Source organism: Anopheles coluzzii, chromosome 2 (assembly GCF_943734685.1).
Source record: "Anopheles coluzzii chromosome 2, AcolN3, whole genome shotgun sequence".
Classification (NCBI taxonomy): domain Eukaryota; kingdom Metazoa; phylum Arthropoda; class Insecta; order Diptera; family Culicidae; genus Anopheles; species Anopheles coluzzii.
The window spans coordinates 122,339,955-122,356,615 of NC_064670.1; the positions used below are offsets into that span (position 1 = coordinate 122,339,955).

The following is a 16,661-nucleotide window of genomic DNA, read 5'->3' on the forward strand; positions in this document are numbered from 1 at the left end:
GTGAGCTTAAAATCTATTTTCAATTGTCAGGCATTTTCTTTATTTGACACTGCGGCTAATAAGATTATTTTGTGTGTGTGTGCTGAAGGAAGAAAAAATCAGCCAACATTTAAGGATGCTCTACACACAAAAAATGCTTCTTGTCCTTGAAGTCGTTGGATCGCCTCAAATCATTTGTTTGAATTAAGCTTTCTTCCTACCAAAATGAGTAATCGTCTTGGAGCTTCACCTTACGACTTCTTGGAGCTCATCTGCTGACCGAAAGAATGGAATCATCGTCACCATCATTAAGACACCCATTGAGCGTCTCCTCGCATCAGGACAATCACTTCCATTACCATTTATATCCGTTTGCTCAATGAATCCTTTCACTCGCAACGCACTCCAAAGCAAAGCATAAAGCGATTCCACACACACACACACACACCTCCCAATCCAAAGCTTTCGGATGCCGTTTTCCTCCGGAAGAGCTAAGCTTGGTTCGGAAATTGTTCCTGCTCCTGGATCTTTACACGGCGCTTCTGCTCGTCCTCCCCCAAGTGGTGAAGCTGCCCGAAAATAAAAGCAAACTGCAGGACGACAGCTCACGGCCGATCCCCGGTCGAAACGCGCCGCTCCAATTGATATATGGGAAGGGAAATGTCGAAAACAATATTGGAAATGTTGTTTCCAGCTTGCCATGGCCCAGGACCAACCCCGTCTATTCCTTCCCGCCAGCGCAGGCACCGGCACGCGGGGAATCATTGAGTTCGCGCGCGAGGAGCAAAACTGATTAAAATAAGATATATTTGCTACGCCCCAAACCGTCGGCGAAGCAAGCCCGTCCATTGCACGTGGCCCGGGTCCGTGGGCACCCGATCGATTGGTTGGCCGCCCGGTCGGAATGGTCGGAAGCAGCAGCACCACCAGAAATGGGCAGAAATGGCCATAAATTAGTGAAATTGAAGTGTACATCCGCCGGGCCGGTTCCATGCCTGCTGCAGACAGCCCTCGCCGGCAGTTATTCGTAGGATTCGGGCTTCATCATACGGCCGTGTCGAGGCGAGTCATGGATCGGCGCTTGGCAGCCGGTGTGCGCTCTGCCAATGCCAATCCTTCCAAGCTGCGCCTGGCTGTGGACGCCGTTTACGGTACAGTTGCGTCCGAAGTGCTTCATATCGGTTCTGGTTGTGGATGGGAGAAAGCGTTCTCAATTTCTGCTCAATTACTTTCCTTTACCCGCTGTCCCCTCGTTTGACCAGACGCTTGACGAGCAAATGGTAACTGCATTAGGGGAAAGGACCGGTGATGATGCTGGTGGTGCATTCTTACTGCCTTCTGCTGTCCCGGAAAGAAGACCAGCAAACCGTCTTCGGGAAAGTCAAGAAGATAAATGTGTGGATGTGCATCTATCGAGGGATCCTCGAGCCATGGTACACCGCGATGACATTAGCCACAACCGGCGTCTGACAAGCGGCCATTTTAATGCTCTCAATGCTCCTCTTCGTCTCCGTCGCGCTCTGCTTCGTGTTCTTGTGCCGTATTCAGCAAGCAAGCAATTGCTTCATATCATCAAAATGATGCTAATGGCCGCACCATCTCCATCCCATCGACCCATGCTGCTAAAGGCTGCCGGAAGCCGCACATAACAGACAGTAGAAGCAATAGCAATACCAACCATAATGATCATAACAGGAACCTCCGGACGTGTGGAAGGCAAAAAACCCCAGCTCAAGCAATCCCCATTCGAAGCTGGCTCGCACTCCAAGAGCCTTCATCGCCCAGGAGTGGGTCTTTACTAAAAGCCATAAGAATATGTTGCTCACACTCATCCATCGAAACACACACACACAAACAGCCATTCACCCATACGCGATGGGTGGTGCTACGTAAGGGTAGAACCGCGAAAGAATCGACGAAGTGAAAAAGGCATTAAGATGAAATGTTTTAAATCGAACCGCGTACCGAAACGGAAGGAAGTCGGTCCTTTAAGGGGGGAGGGAGACTTTTTTGCTTCCTCTCCGCGAGACATTCCGCGTTCTAAAAGGCATCCCCCGGCTGCTTCCTCCCATGCCCAACCCGAAACCAAAAGCGGTACGGTGACATACTTGTTCCCATGCATTTACCACCACCACCACGGGAAGCTTGAGTCGTTGAGAGCATGAGTGCCATATTCCGGCATGCGATGATCGCTGGGTGGTGGTGGAACCTGGGAGACGGCGGAGTTATGGCCACACTGAATGATGTTTACTCCACAGGATATGTCGCTCCATTCTGCACAAACGACGGACCAATACGCGGCGTGCACTGCCGGTGTGTACAGTAAACATTCTTCTGGAGACCATTTGTTTGTCCTTTTGCGCAACGACACTTGGGCGGCGGTGGTGGTGATGGCAAAGCCATGGGTGATAAAATATACAAACAACAACAACAACAACAGCAACAACAACCTTTACTGACACTCGTATCATGCCCGTGCCATCCATTCCCTTATCTACCCGTGCCTTGGTGCTTGGTGCGCTGTAAAATATGGATGAGTCGTGAGCATGTTCTTGATCTGGCAAAGTGCTTAAAAACGATCGCATTTCGCATCTCAGCCGTCCGTCCATCGGGTGCGGTGGTTATGCATTTATTTGATGATTTATGGTTTTGCGCTCGTTTATGCTGCTCTATCTCCCTGTGTGGATGTACCGGATGCCCGTTGCAGACAAATTGTCTTGTCGATGGGTGTTTAGTTTTTTTGCTCTTGGTGTCTCCTCTGCTTCTCTATCTTTTCCGTCCGATGGGTTTTGGCAAATTTGAAGAACCATTAAGTGGCCGTTTGGGGATTAATCCACACGATTAAATAAATTGAGACATACCGCCGTGTCGACACCGGCTACTTTATTGGGCCGTCCGGCTAATCCGGGTAAGTGTTTATGCCGATCGTTTTGACATGATTTATACTGTTGTCGTTGGATTTGGGGCATGGTTCTTTTTTCTTTCGATCTACACTATTTGAGTAGATTTGTTTGGGATATTTCAGGATGAATTGTGCGTAGCAAATGGTAAACGGATCATACGTAATGACTGTTACAAAATTGGCTAAAATCTTGCTGTGATATTAAACAACAACAAATTCTCTATAGAATTGCATACTTTTAGGCGTTTTCGAGATTTGAATTGTTTACCGTCCATATCAATTGATACATCAAGCGTTGTAATGTGATTTTGTTCACAGAATTGCATACTCTTGGGCGTAATTTATCGCAAACGCTTTCAATTTCAAGACTTTAAAGTCGGTCAAATACTTGTGTGGCAGATCGTACAACGCTTAAAGTGCTTCTCCAGGTACGGGCAATAAACCACGCTGACGATTGTGCGAACCACGTAATGGACATACCGAGAAATATGGCACGAACTCAGGTATCGTCCGGCATCTGGCCAAACGGTCTGGTCAGCCGGGCAGACCGACAACATCCTCGCACAAATGAACTTACACCGTCCCTCGGTTAGCGAAGTTATTCTTCTTCGGTTCGAGCACGTTTTGGGAGCAGGAAATGAAACTGCTGGCGGGCAAGAATTGTGCAAATAATGCACCGATAAGTTGCGGAAATTGTGACTGCAGACAGTAAATCTGACCCTTCGAAGGAATACTGCTGCTGGTGGACAAACTATTAACACAATTCCGCCAACAGACTAGTGGGAAAGTGAAAGATGCTGTCCACGCAAAAGGGAATGGTTGTGGTTTGAGTTTGTGTTTTGTAATCAGAAATTGATGCACTGTTTGCACCGTCCAGGTAGATGCAGAAATAATTGAAACAGTTTCCAAACCATTACGTGGGGCTAGAGCGGTTGCGTGCTTGTCGCTTTGACGGAGGGATGAGTTTGTAATCAATCGAGCTAGAGGTTAGAGCATCTGATAACGGGCACTGGTGGAGATGGAGTGGAAAACTGTTTCTCTAAGCTACCGAATCAAAGTTGGTCTTGGTATTTTTGTAGGATAATGTGCTGGACGATGCAGCAGATTGCTCACGTAGCATGGGGACAGCTAGGTTGTTGATTCTAGAGTTTCAATATTGCTTTTTAATCGGGGGCCTTATTCACCACAAACAGGTTAGGTGGGCGGATAGTTGTCTGTTTCTTTTTTGCATGGTGTTTGTTTGTTGTGCATACCAAAGGGTCACTTGCATGGTTTCGAGCGCTATTTTCATTAGTGTGAAACCTTGTTTGTTCAATAAAAGTTTCAGTTCAGAACCTCCAAGCACACGCTGGTCAACATTGATGAGTTTATCGCTGATAACGTTCCCCGCTAGAACACGGGACACGGAAGAAAAGCCCTTGCAAAAACTGCACCACACAAAAACTCCAGTGTATGTGTGTGTGTGTGTGTGTGTGTGTGTGTGTGTGTGCACGCGATGCAATCGCATGGAAATTGTGGTGAATGCGACAAACAACATTAAAACGGAATGAAATTTAAACTCCAACAGCATCATCATTATGATCATGCAAGCACCACACAACGGGAGGAGGGACAGTGCTCCTCGATTGTTGTCGCAAAACGTTGTTGTAGTGTTTATTTATTTATTTGTTTCAGCAGCAGCTGCTGTACGGCAGTGGCCGGGCGAATAAATAAATAGTGAAAAAGGGGGTTGAATCACTGGCACCCTGAGTCCGTTGCACCTTTTGCACCCGGGCGGTAGCCCCACAGATTGTGCCACAAATCCTCGATGTTCGGTAGACCTCCGTTTGTAGGCCCCCTCGTCTGACCAATGTTTGTGCAAACCTGTGGGAAAGTGTGCAGCAGTGCTTTTGTTTACTCTGTGTTGTACTGTACAGGTTGTTTCGGTTTATAAATAGCAAGCAGTTTTGGTTTTATTGTATTTTATAATTTAAAAATCCTCAATTGTAGTGATATTGCATACCTGTAGGCGGATGGCGCTTATGTTTTGTTAACACAATTAATTTAAAGCAAAAGCATTTGAAATCTACAACACAAAACACGATGCAAACTCTGTTGCAGACCTTATTCATCGCCGAATTCCCATATGAAATCAGATATCCGAAATTAAAACGTAGCTTCCGGGCCAAATTGGAAAGATATTGAATGCTTCTTTCCTCACCCTACCCTCCCCCCTCCCCCCTGCTACCACGCGATTGTTCCGTTGCTGCGTGAGATAATGGCAACAATTAACAAACACTTTATTTTTCTTTCATCTCAATCGGTCAGCGATTCGATGCAATACCGTAGCGATGACCCGGAACATGTTCAGCGGAACGGACACTTTGGCTACCTTTTTTACCCTTCTGTCCCTTTTTCTCTCTCTCTCTCTCTCTCTCTCTCTCTCTCTCTCTCTCTCGCTCTCGCTGTCGCATTGTTGAGAAAGGTAATTTGCAGTGCTTCAATCATTAAACGGGACACACACGAAGACAAACCGTAACAGATGTGACTGCGACCAACGGTAGCAAATGAGTGGCTCGAGAAGGGTGGTAAGGGAAGGCAGCGTGGGGGGGGGGTTTGCATTATGCATAGAATAGTAATTGATCTACTCCGGCCGGTGCGGGAGTGAAATGAGTTGTGCATTTTTTAATGAGCACTAAAAATGTGTCATTCACAAGCCGCGCGGCATACGATTGTCGCTGTATCGCGCACATGTCATATGATACGTGCGTTTGTGTGTGTATGTTTGTGTGTGCAAACATACACTTTACCGATAATGCCATCCATCCTTTCTTTGTCCCCGCGCGGTGCAAGTTAAATATCGCATTGCAGCATTTAAAATGCGGCTCATTTAAAGTGCTCTTCGTGGCGTTTGCAACTGTGATTGATTGGGTGCACAAACAAGCAGAGCAAACAAATACAAAAGGGAAGCTATCTTTGTGGAAAGCCTTTTTTGTTGTTTTGTTTAATGAATCCATTTTTAAAGAGTTAAACATGATGGGGGGATTGTTTGTTTCTGTGCGTGATCTCGAATGAAATTAAACTTCGCCTTTGAACGGTTTGTTTATCGTTCAATCAACTGATTGTTTGGAGTAAATGTCAGAATCAATCACAGTCAATAATAATTTTCAATCAAACTACCACCCTGGCGCACGACCTTTCCGCTAAACACGTAATGATGCCCCTCTTTAGGGTGGACGAGGAAGTAATTATGAGTTAAAAATGTGACTACCACACGCCAAGGATATCTAGGAGCTCTCCGAGCGGCAGGACCATGTAACTCAGGACCTAATTAGGTTTTGGGTGCCCTTTTCTCCCTGCTGAAATGTCCCCCAAAAGGGCAAACAGGGCTTGTGCTTTACTGTTCAACAGAAAACACGTCTTCCCGTGCGGCTTATCGCGAGTTATCGTTGAACAAAAAATCCTACCATCAGTTGCTTCGAGTGTCCTGTGGATGGGCCAATTAGTGTACGGTACGACACAACAACCACTTTCTTTTTGGGCTGTTGGCGTTACCGGAAGTAAACAACGTTGCTAATATGGAAAGAAAGAGAGAATGAACAGAGCACTCCCGAAGTCCCGAACTAGCCGTAGCCACATAATGAGTGTGGCACAACGTTACTGTTTCTTTCCCTTCTTGTTAGGCTGTTTTGGAGTCACCGGGGAACATTTTTCACAATTAAGCCTCAAGAATAATTGGACGTGTGTCCCTGGTTTGCGCCGACCATTCGACAGGGGGACAACGGGCGGACAATGTTAACTCTAGATAAACACGAAACCAATCTTTGCCGATTCGGGATCATTGTGTCCTGATCGGGGAGGTCTTGCGACATGGCCCAGCGTAGGTGATTATGGGCTTAAACGCAATGGCCGACCGACCTGGGCTGGGCGATTTATTAGTGGTCTTGGAGACGAGATAGAAAGCAGATTGTGCGCGATTGTGTGGCTGAGTTCCGGATCCCAAAAACACGAGGTAGAATTGATTGTGCCATTTAGACATCTCAGGGAAGGCCCACAGGACTGGTGGCGGTCACGTAAGGTGTTTTTTTCTCCCTGTGCGGGTTTTCCTTATCTGGGAAGAGTGATTTTGTGTCACGATTGAGTTTTTTGTGTGTGATTTTTTACACGTTTGCGGCCCTCTGGAAGATAAGAAGCCTTGCCTGCCTGGATAGGAGACAGTGGAGCTGGAGAGATTTCTGGTACGTGACCTACACGGAACGCATGCGAATGGTCCAATTCCCCAACGGCTAGGACACAAAGGACATCTCGTCCGTGATCTCGCGATCCAGTGGAATACACACACACACCCTTGCGGGGCTCTCCACCCTCTCGAGCAATTATCTACGCGGATAAAAGCTAAAACTTTGCCTTGTTTTTTCATCCTTCGCTTCATTTTCTGGTCGGCGATAGTGCTTGCGGGCCAACTTTCTTGCAAGCTTCAATGAAGTTAGTTAGTGCGCTCGGAGTCCTGGGCATGGAAATACACGGTGGATTACACGCTTAGCTCACGAAGGACACGGAGGACACTACTCTCGCTCTCACACTTTACACGGTCGCGTGAGTGATGAACGGAACGTGCGTTGACTTTGTGTCGAGTAATTTGTCGAACGGCAGGCGCCTGGGGTTTCGGTTGGCTCTTTTTTCCATCGATCAGTCCTCCCACCGCACCAGTACCAGTACAAGTTTGAATAAAGCAATCCAATGGAGGAACCCAGTGAAGCAAGCAAATCTCGTCAGTGCGAAGTGAAGAATCGACGGTTTTAATCGACGCCTCATTCAAAGTGCCTGCCGAAGACGGAATGCTTGGGTAAGCGAAAGAAATCAGTGTTCCGTGGGGTGGTCTTTTGTGTGTGAAAAGTCACGCCATTGGCATTGAAATTTGTCCAATAGCAACTCTGATTGGGAGGTTGTTTCGGCGCTGCCTGTGTGCTGATGGGGCGAAAGAACGCGTATTCTAACGGTTTGAAAAGAACGCAGCTGGCACCCACACACAATGTGATGAGCCATTGTCTGCGGGGCACAAAGTGTTATGGGAGCTGGTGGATTGTACGAGCAGAAACGAGCGCAATGAGCATCCTTTTTGTAAAACATCCCTAAAAGCGTGTAACTTCCATTTGAAATGCTGCAAATAATGAACCGTTGTCATGTGGATTGCATACTTGGAGGTAATTTCGTGTCCGTGCTTAGCAACCGAAAGCGCCTGAAATTAGGCAAGCTGTTTAGCATAGCGATTAGCTTTTGTGGAGTTTGTTTCGGAAGAGTTGTTTTCTTTGTTTTCGAGCACAATTCCACTGTACGCACGAAACGCTGAATCTCATCTCAGCCGTTCAGCCAAAATCCCCGGTACCAGTGTGCATTTATTTGCGCCCGTCAACCACAACTCGAAACATTCAGGGCATATCGGACCGGTACCATTACTGAGTGGGCAAATTTTACACGCCATCATTCACACCCGACAGCCCACTGAACCGGACACTTAATCTCTCCACACCTTCCAGCGTGGTTTCCGCGCGTTCGTGACTCCGTAAACGCGCAGCTCGCAGGATCAGGATCAGGTTTCCACCGGGTGGTTAGCATTATATGCCCCTTTCGGGTGCTCCGGTGCACAGTGTTTAGTTCTAAAACCGAAAGCTTTCACTCGCACGGCAATGAGAGAGAGAGAGAGAGAGCGAGCGAGAGTTGCAAATAAAATAAAACAACTCCAGTGCAAATACCGTCCATAAATAACTTATCATTAACAGTGCGATGCACAATTTACACAGCGCGCAGAAATATTTCTCTCGCTTCTCGGAAAGACCCTCTCCCCCGGCATCCCGGGTCCTCTGGGCGCATCCGGGTGGATCGTTGGATTTTTCGAGGTGAATTATCTTGTTTCGAGGGCTTTGCAATGTGGGCCCCACACAGCACAGCATAATATAGCAACACCGTCCAGTCCATAGACCATGGACAGTGCAACTTTTGACACTGTGTATGAGGGGCGCGGAAAGGGGTTGGGGTGGGAGGGGTGTGCGGTCATAGCTGATAGCGAATAATTTAAGCAATGCTATTTTAACAGCATCCAGTGGCCACGCGGACCGGGTCGTTGAAAGCCGTTGGAAGCATTCCAAACTTGCTTTTCACCATTTTACCTTCCGAATGATTTCCGGGGGCAGCCTGATGAGTCCGGTTCTGCTTGACCTCTCTCACTCCCCTTCCGGGGGTACAATCGGGCATCGGGATGCTTGCAAAAGTGTAGTTAGCAAAGTGATTTTCATTCTTGAATGGCTTTCCAGTGGGTAAAGTTGGTGAAATTGTTGAGTAAAGTGTAATTGTGTACTTACGGTGTAATGCGATGGAGTTATTAATCGAAAGCACTCTCTGTCATGCGGATTGCAGCCTTCTAGACAATTTCATTTACTTAGCGATGAAGTGCAAAACGCCTGAAGTTAGACAATCCGCAGCATAAAATAAAGCAAAGGTAAAGCATCCAATTCGCAGCACTGTACAATTACATTAATTTTAAATAATTGCAAGATATTTTCCGCATGACGTATTGCAAATCATAGAAGCATCAATTTGCATCGCTTTATTTCTTTCAATAGAGACATCTTCGTTGCAGCAGTTGCTATCATCTATCAAACAGTTTTATCCTTATCTTGGTCTGGCTTCCCTATGAGAATGGATGCTCAGATTCCATCAGTGTAATTGCATTTATGCATCGATCATTATTTTGCAATCCAATTTCCAATCGTGCCATTGTTTTCGCTCTCCGTCCCATCTAAGTGGCTCGATTGTGCGCCCATTGCCATTGTCGGCAGCGGAAATATCACTCAAAGTGAGCATTTAACATCAAACGGGAAGTGAGCCACTCCATTATCGTTTCTCCCCCGGTTGTGCGATGGTATATTAATTCGCTGCTTTCCTTGTAAAATCGCTTCATCTAAGATAGTGCAGATAGCGTTGCGAGGAGGCGAAGCTGACTATATTGTACCGTATATTTACTAACAATCTTCTTTCGGTTTTCCACTCTCTCTCTTTCACAGAAAATCAATCCACCGCCAAGGCTGCTGGGAAAAGGATTTCGCCTCGTGATCGCGAGACATGATTAAACGTACTTAAGGACGACAACATTCCGTTGCAGCAGAGCACAAAATCCTTCTTCGTACAATTCAATCCGACAATTGGCCTGACAGACCCTCCCTCCCGTTGCTGGGGATTGGGGAGTAAAAACTATTTATTTTGCCTCGCCCTCCTCTCCCCCCCACGGACCGGTCACGACACAATCTTGGTGCAGTGATTGTGCCTCCCGAGCACACGGCAACAAAAGCGACATAAGAAAACACTTCAAACAAACGAACCTGAACCTTTTGGGTGGTCTGTGGACCAGCTTTGCAGGCATCCTGAGGGAAAATGAGAATGAGAGGGAGAGAGTTGGGATAAGAAACTTTATCCCAAAGCTGCAGCGAAACGAAGACAGCAACCGAATGGCGGTGGGAGGATAATAAAATACGAAACAATAACACACAACGCAACGCAAACGGCCAGGCCAGGAGAGAAAGAGAGCGCGAGAGAGAGGGACAGTGGGGAAAACGCTTTTGGCCGGAAGGATTTTCCATTTTCAACCCATTCCGCTCGAACGATAAGAAGATAAGGCTCCGATAACGGTGATACGATTCGTCGTCTGACGTTCGTCCGTGTCCTGTGCGCGCGCCCTCCGGGGGATGATGCTGTTAACTCGAAGCACACTGACACTCACACGCACCGAGACACCGACAACGCTCGGGTACCAGTGTGGACGGCAGTAAAAAGATCAAACTCCCTGGAATCGGCATTGTCCGGTTGCTGGCCGGAAGTGCTGCCAGCGCTGCAAACTGACAGCTGCGGGGACGACCCTTTTCGAGACGGACGGAAATGAATGGCATCGATCGCGAGCAAGCTCTGTGTGTGTGTGTGTGTGTCTGTTTGTGTCGGTGTGCATTGCTTTCGGCATGGTAGATTTGCTATCGTCGGTCAGTCAAGGCAGCAGCAGCAGCGCCTGTTAAGAAGAGAGTCGTCGGAGAGTGGGACAAGATCGGGCAGAGAATTTGATGTTCCTTTTATCGTTCGCCTGTTCGTGTGTCTCTCGTGGAAGGCCCTGTTGTGCTGGGACAAAAATACGTCCTCAAAAGAAAGGGGGCGAAGAGGGCGATCTACACCCGCAGGGAGTGGCAGCATTCGCAGGGACAATGTAACAATGATCAAACGAGTCAGTGCACGAGCGTGGTACACTATAACTGACGAAGGAGGATTGAAAAGTGCAAACAGTTGAAATAAAACTTTAACGCAGCAGAACAACGGGGGAAAAGGAGAATGCTGGGGGTGCCGGATCGGGGTGATAAATAGTTTTTCCACTTGTCACTCGGCGTGGCGTGGCTGACCAAAGTGGGAACGCTTTTCACAGTCGGTGTGACAGTGTGACAGGCGGTGTGTGGTTGTGTGTCGTCGGTCCAAGTGGAACAATCGGCGGAGCTGACAGTGGTGCTCAAGCAATGACGTTTGCACTTTTCGAGCATTATCGGGTGCTCTTTTGTCGTTCGGTTTATCCCCATTTGTTTGCCGACAGTCACTCCTTTTTATCATGTAACGACGACGTTAAATATCCTTTGTTGATGTTTCTTTTACCTCTTGATGTTCAATACTCTACAACCTCTTTCCTTTTTCCAGGTGTGAGCGTATCAATCGCTTCACTTTGATGTGAGTAAGTGGATTGAAAGTTTAATGAAAAAATGTGTAAAATGGTGAAAAGTGTACGATTAGGTTGAGCTGTAGCATAAACACTGTAGCATAAAGTGCGAAGGGCGGACGAAGCGGCGGGTGGTAAAGATACAGTTTGGTGTTAGGAGTGTGCTTACCCCGAGCAAAATCATCCCAGTGCTTGCGCGTGTTCCGTGACATGACGTGGTGGGTGTGAAAAATTAGAAAACAAAGGACATTTCCCTTTGTCCCATATTTCCCTTATCCCACGGCGCGATTTAAGGTGTTTCGGTGCGAAAATCCTCTCTTTGTGTCCTCTGATATAATTGATTCGGTCTCGGTGGTTGCAAAGTGTGTGTGCGTGTAGAAACGATTCGCGCGAGTAAAGCAAAGGACGCCCCGAAAACGGAAAACAAAGTGTTGGCGAATGGAATGAACCGCTTCGAAAAGTGTTTTGCTGTGCTGTGTGAGTGAGTGTGTGCGTGTTTGTTTGTTCGTTTGAAGATATTAAAGTGTCTAAACAGCGAGTTTCTCCAGCAAGGCAACATCGGAAGGTTGTACATTGAAGTTGAAGGAAGCAAGAACCCATCGTTGTAGCAGCAGTAGCCAGCAGCAGTAGCATTTCCGAACGTGTGCGGAAACAAAATTTCAACCTACTAGTGGATGCCCGAAATGGCTGGACTGACAATTAAGGTAAGAGCGGGGACATCGAAGGGAAGCGTTCAAAATTATTCTTTTATACAGATGGAGAAAGGAGTTCATAATCGAACAAACAGCGCTGACGGCACCTTGTGGAGCAGTTTTCTCTACGGATTTGGTATTCTGCAGTTTCTTCGTGGTTTTTAGAGTGCCTTGCGACTAGTCGACTAGTTATCCACTACCAGCTATAAACATTGTAATTTAAAACATTTCATTATACTTGTACAGCGCTATAAAACAAGCCCTAAACCACTGTGTCCTTTATCCTGTCAAAAAGAAGCTTCCCAGTCAACCACAACCAGCAAAGATGAAAGTCTCCTTCAACGGCTGACGTCGTCGGCCACAAGTTACGAGCATGTTTATCATCAACGCTGGTTAGTGTCGCCTCTTCCCTCATTCCGGCCGCGATCCACTGCACCCTCGTTCGTTCGGTCGTAATTTGAATTTACAAAATGTCATCCAACCCGGCCCGGGCCGTTGCATTTTCGTGGCAGCAAATTTGTGTGCAAATCAGCCGACCGTGCCGTGGGTCAAGGGGCTCTCAAGCATCATGCCCTGTTTTGCATGCACCATCCCAACGTCCCCGAAAAAGCTTCTTATCGGATCGGAACGATTCAGCTTCAGCGTGCACTTGGTCGGGGTGGAGGGGTTCCGGGATTGTAAAACCGGACGATTAAGATTAGGACGACCACGAACAACCACGGGTAATAAAACAAAAAAGAGCACAGCCGTGACAAACCCTCAAAAGCCCGTGGATGGCCGAGGATAAAATGGCTTGTCAGTGTCAGTGTGAGGAGTACGTACTCCTCCCCAAAAACAATTTGACACGCCGTTCGCCAACAGTGTGTCGGCCACAATTCGTGATTTGTGAAGATTGAAAGGAGCAGCGAAGTGTAAACAACACCGCAACAGAGGACCCGGTGGCCATCGTGATGGTGGTGGTGGTGGTGGCCACTTTCCTCATTACAGTCAAAGGCAGGGGAGGGGATTCAGAAAAGGGGTCCTCCGTCTCTGGGTTGGCGTATAAACGCGCATCCTGGGCTTCCTTTCCAACCAACCCGACCCAAAGCGGATGCAGTGGCTACAAACTGTCGCATTGCAAGAGACAATGCCGTTTATCAAACCGACCGTGCGGTACCTTGCGTTGTTTCTCCTTTTGCTGTTCGCTCGTAAATCCCCGGAACCCCGGACAGCCTGACTGTTGTGTAGCACTGTTTACGCTTCACACCCACCCAACGATGGAAAAATCGGGTCCAATGCTTGAGGATAGAAAGTGCGGGGGATCGCACTGCGTACGACATCCATTGGTGTAGGATTTTTGGGGTTTATCTTTCCGCTTTAGTCGATCGAGCGACCAGGCGCCTCCATTGGAGCCTCCTTTCCGGCTCGAAGGACCATTGTTGCGGACGCATGTGCACGTGGACAGTGTGCTGTGTGTCGAACAGGTCGAACAGTCGCAAAACGCATTCCACATCGCTCGTATATGTGTGTGTGTGTGTCCCTGTGTCGCTCGAAAGCATTATGGAGACCGAAAAAGCGGGCAGCGGCGGCGTGCTCTGACCTGGATTTACTGCCAGGGATTTACTCACTGCATCTCACCTCCATCAACGCTGCCCGTCTTCGTGTGGATGGCATTTTCGGGCGTTCTGCGTTGTCGTGTTCTTTTTGTGCCAGTGTCGCTTTTTTCGGGCTAACCTCGCCAGTCTGCAACGCAGGGCACGCCATACTCGTCCTGTTGGAAAATCGTGCCATCATGCACAGGCACAATAGAAGCCACGCCACGCTCTCCTTGCACCTTCCTTCCTTCGCTGCAGTTCGAGCACAAGCAAACGAAGCTCGGAACGGTTTTGGAAAAAGGACATTAGCAAGGAGCGACTCTCGGTCCCCTCTCAACCTCGTTTACGGGCCGTAACATTCTCCCGGCATATCGGTCCAGTCTGTCTTCGTTTTTACAACCAGGACATTTTCCTTCTCATCCACCTCCTTCTCCCTCTTGCTTTCCGCGCTTCGATCATTGGCCAGCCTGGACTGGTGAGTACGATGCGCCAGCTAATGTTGGCCAATGTTTCGGGTTCGGGTTTGATGTGTTTTTTGCTGCTGCTGCTGTTGCGCGTCCGTTGTTTTACCACGCTGCTTTCGCTGTGTTGGCTGCTCGTTCTCGGGGGCAGGGCGGGGCGCGGATATAGCCCGTATCTCTATCGTTCGCTGGTGCACGGTCAGGCTCTATCATCTAAAGTAGATGTTGGAATTTGAGCGGTTACCGTGTAGGTCTGTCTGCGTTTTTTTTTCTTTCTTTCTTGTTCTTCTCCCCCCTGTGCTGTGTACTTCTCTTTGCCTGCCATCGTTTGTTTGTGCTGTGTGGCGTTTCGTTGGACTTCCCAATGAGCGCGCACCGACGGCAGTGAAACGTGCGCTGCGGGGTCCCTTTTTGGGGTTACATTTTGCAGATGATGTTTTTCGTTGCAGTTTGTTTGGTTGTTTTTACCCTCCCGCTCCCTCCCCGGTGCTTGTAGTATCTTTTGCTTTGAAACAGTTCTTAGCCCGCCGTGTGTCCTACCGCTGCCACGGTGGGAAATTGTTTTGTTGCCAATTCCTCTTGTATCTGTCACGGCTGGCCGTGATCAAATCCTCGTGTTTCACGTTCTTTTTGGGGTGCAAATTTCATTTGCGAGATTGTAATTTTGTTGTGTTGTTTTGTTTGGTTTAGTCTTTCTGGTGCTTTTGTTTTTTTTTTGTGGCGCTTTTCGCAATTTTTGCAACGTCGCACAAGCTTCGGTGGGAAGGAGGATTCTTTTTGTGTGTTTTCAAAGGGGTAAAAGCTGCCAGCTGGAAAGGATTACACTCTACTTTACTGAGCTTTTCGGAAAGGGTAAAAAGCGGGTACAATGTAATCGATTCGGCTTGCCAAAAGATTGGTTCGCCGAAAGGTTCTTTCCATTCCTTTCGGGAATGATGTTAGGAATCAACTTTTGTCTCTAAGTAGAATGTTAAAAACGAGATCAGCTCGTTTTTGTCCCCCAAATTCGGTTAATACTGTTGGAATTGCTGTACATTAAACTTTGTGATGATAATATTTACCTTGACTGGCCGTTGAATAGTGTTAAAACTTTAAACAGAACCATAACGAGCAAAATATGCACAACATGCCCGTTAACAACTTTATGCTTGTGCTAAAACGCCCGAAAGTATGCAATTTGTACCACAAAACAGCCTACCGTGGCCGCAGCGCTTAGGCTTAGCCTACCTGCAGGCGTTTCACCTGATGGGCCGATCGATAAAGAGATAAACCTACCTGCTCTCGAACAGGCATTTTGTGTTCGGTAATTAATTCACTAACCCCGATCCCTCCCAACCCCCTCCCTTCCTCCTCCGTCTCACTGCGAATTCACGGCACATTTTAACAGCACCATCAAAGCTGTTAATAAAGCGTAACTGCTGCTTTAGCCTTGTGAAACAACTTGCTCAAGGCTTCGCCGTTCCGAGCACGATAAGTCTTTGTATCCCGCGATGCAGCCCTTAAGAACAACGAGCGAAAGAGGTTTTTGGCACATAGCAGCATAACAGCAGCAGCAAGAGCAACACGAAAATAATGCCATCCATTTTCGGAACCGGCAGGCACTTACCTGAAGAGGATTATGAGCCACTCTTCCTCTCAGACCGCACACACACACACATGCAGATGGCATATCTCACTCGATGCCACGACAAACAACTTTCGGTCCACCGTCTTATCGATCCTCTGCCGCACTTTTGCGGACCGCTCCCGGGGCCGTTTGGTGGACGTTTTGTGCCTGTTTGTGTTTGGCCCAACCCCGGGAAGGTTGGGTTATTTTTCTTTCCTGCTTCGAACTTTCCGGCTGCTCGATAAACCTTCCCCAAAAAGTGGCAAAAAAAAACACATAGTCCTTCGGTGACAAACGACAACAAAAAGGCACACACGCGCAGACACACACACACATACATACAGGTATTAAGCCGGAAACGAGCCCTATTGCCCCGAAATGAGCCCCGAAACTCCGGATCGGAGCTCTCGGAGAAGGTTGCATTATTTATTTTTGCTTTTCATTCAAAATGTGTGCGCGCATCGCATTGAAAGACCTCTCCCTGTCCCACTGTCCTGCACAAAGGCTCCCAGTAGGTGTTGTCCTTTTATTACCCTCATCCCGGAGTCCGAAAAGTTCCGTTCTCGAGCACAAGGGGCCGTGTTTTGGGACCGGTTTGCTTGCTCATTTCGCTCACTAATCTAAATTCATCGCTACCGCCATTGTTTTGCGGGCAGAGGTCAGGGACACACTGCGAGCACTGTGAGGGAGAGAAGTGAACTGGATCGAGTTTTCCCTTCCCGCTCAAC

At 47.9% G+C, this 16,661-nt stretch overlaps 1 protein-coding gene across 28 annotated transcripts in view; it reads left to right on the forward strand.

The window, feature by feature from the left end:
* LOC120949832 (glucose transporter type 1) overlaps positions 1 to 16,661 on the forward strand; it is a 176,955-nt gene that overhangs the window by 80,256 nt on the left and 80,038 nt on the right. For 27 of the 28 annotated variants that reach the window (XR_005751072.2, XR_005751074.2, XR_005751071.2 and 24 more), the window contains one exon: positions 11,582 to 12,304. Coding sequence is in view for 1 of the 28 variants with exons in the window: in XM_040367384.2 (XP_040223318.1) it covers positions 12,275 to 12,304 (30 nt within the window). In the remaining 27 variants the exon portion in view is untranslated. Of the gene's footprint in view, positions 1 to 9,921; positions 9,990 to 11,581; positions 12,305 to 16,661 lie in introns of all 28 variants that reach the window. The other variant, XM_049605453.1, reaches the window with a different exon arrangement.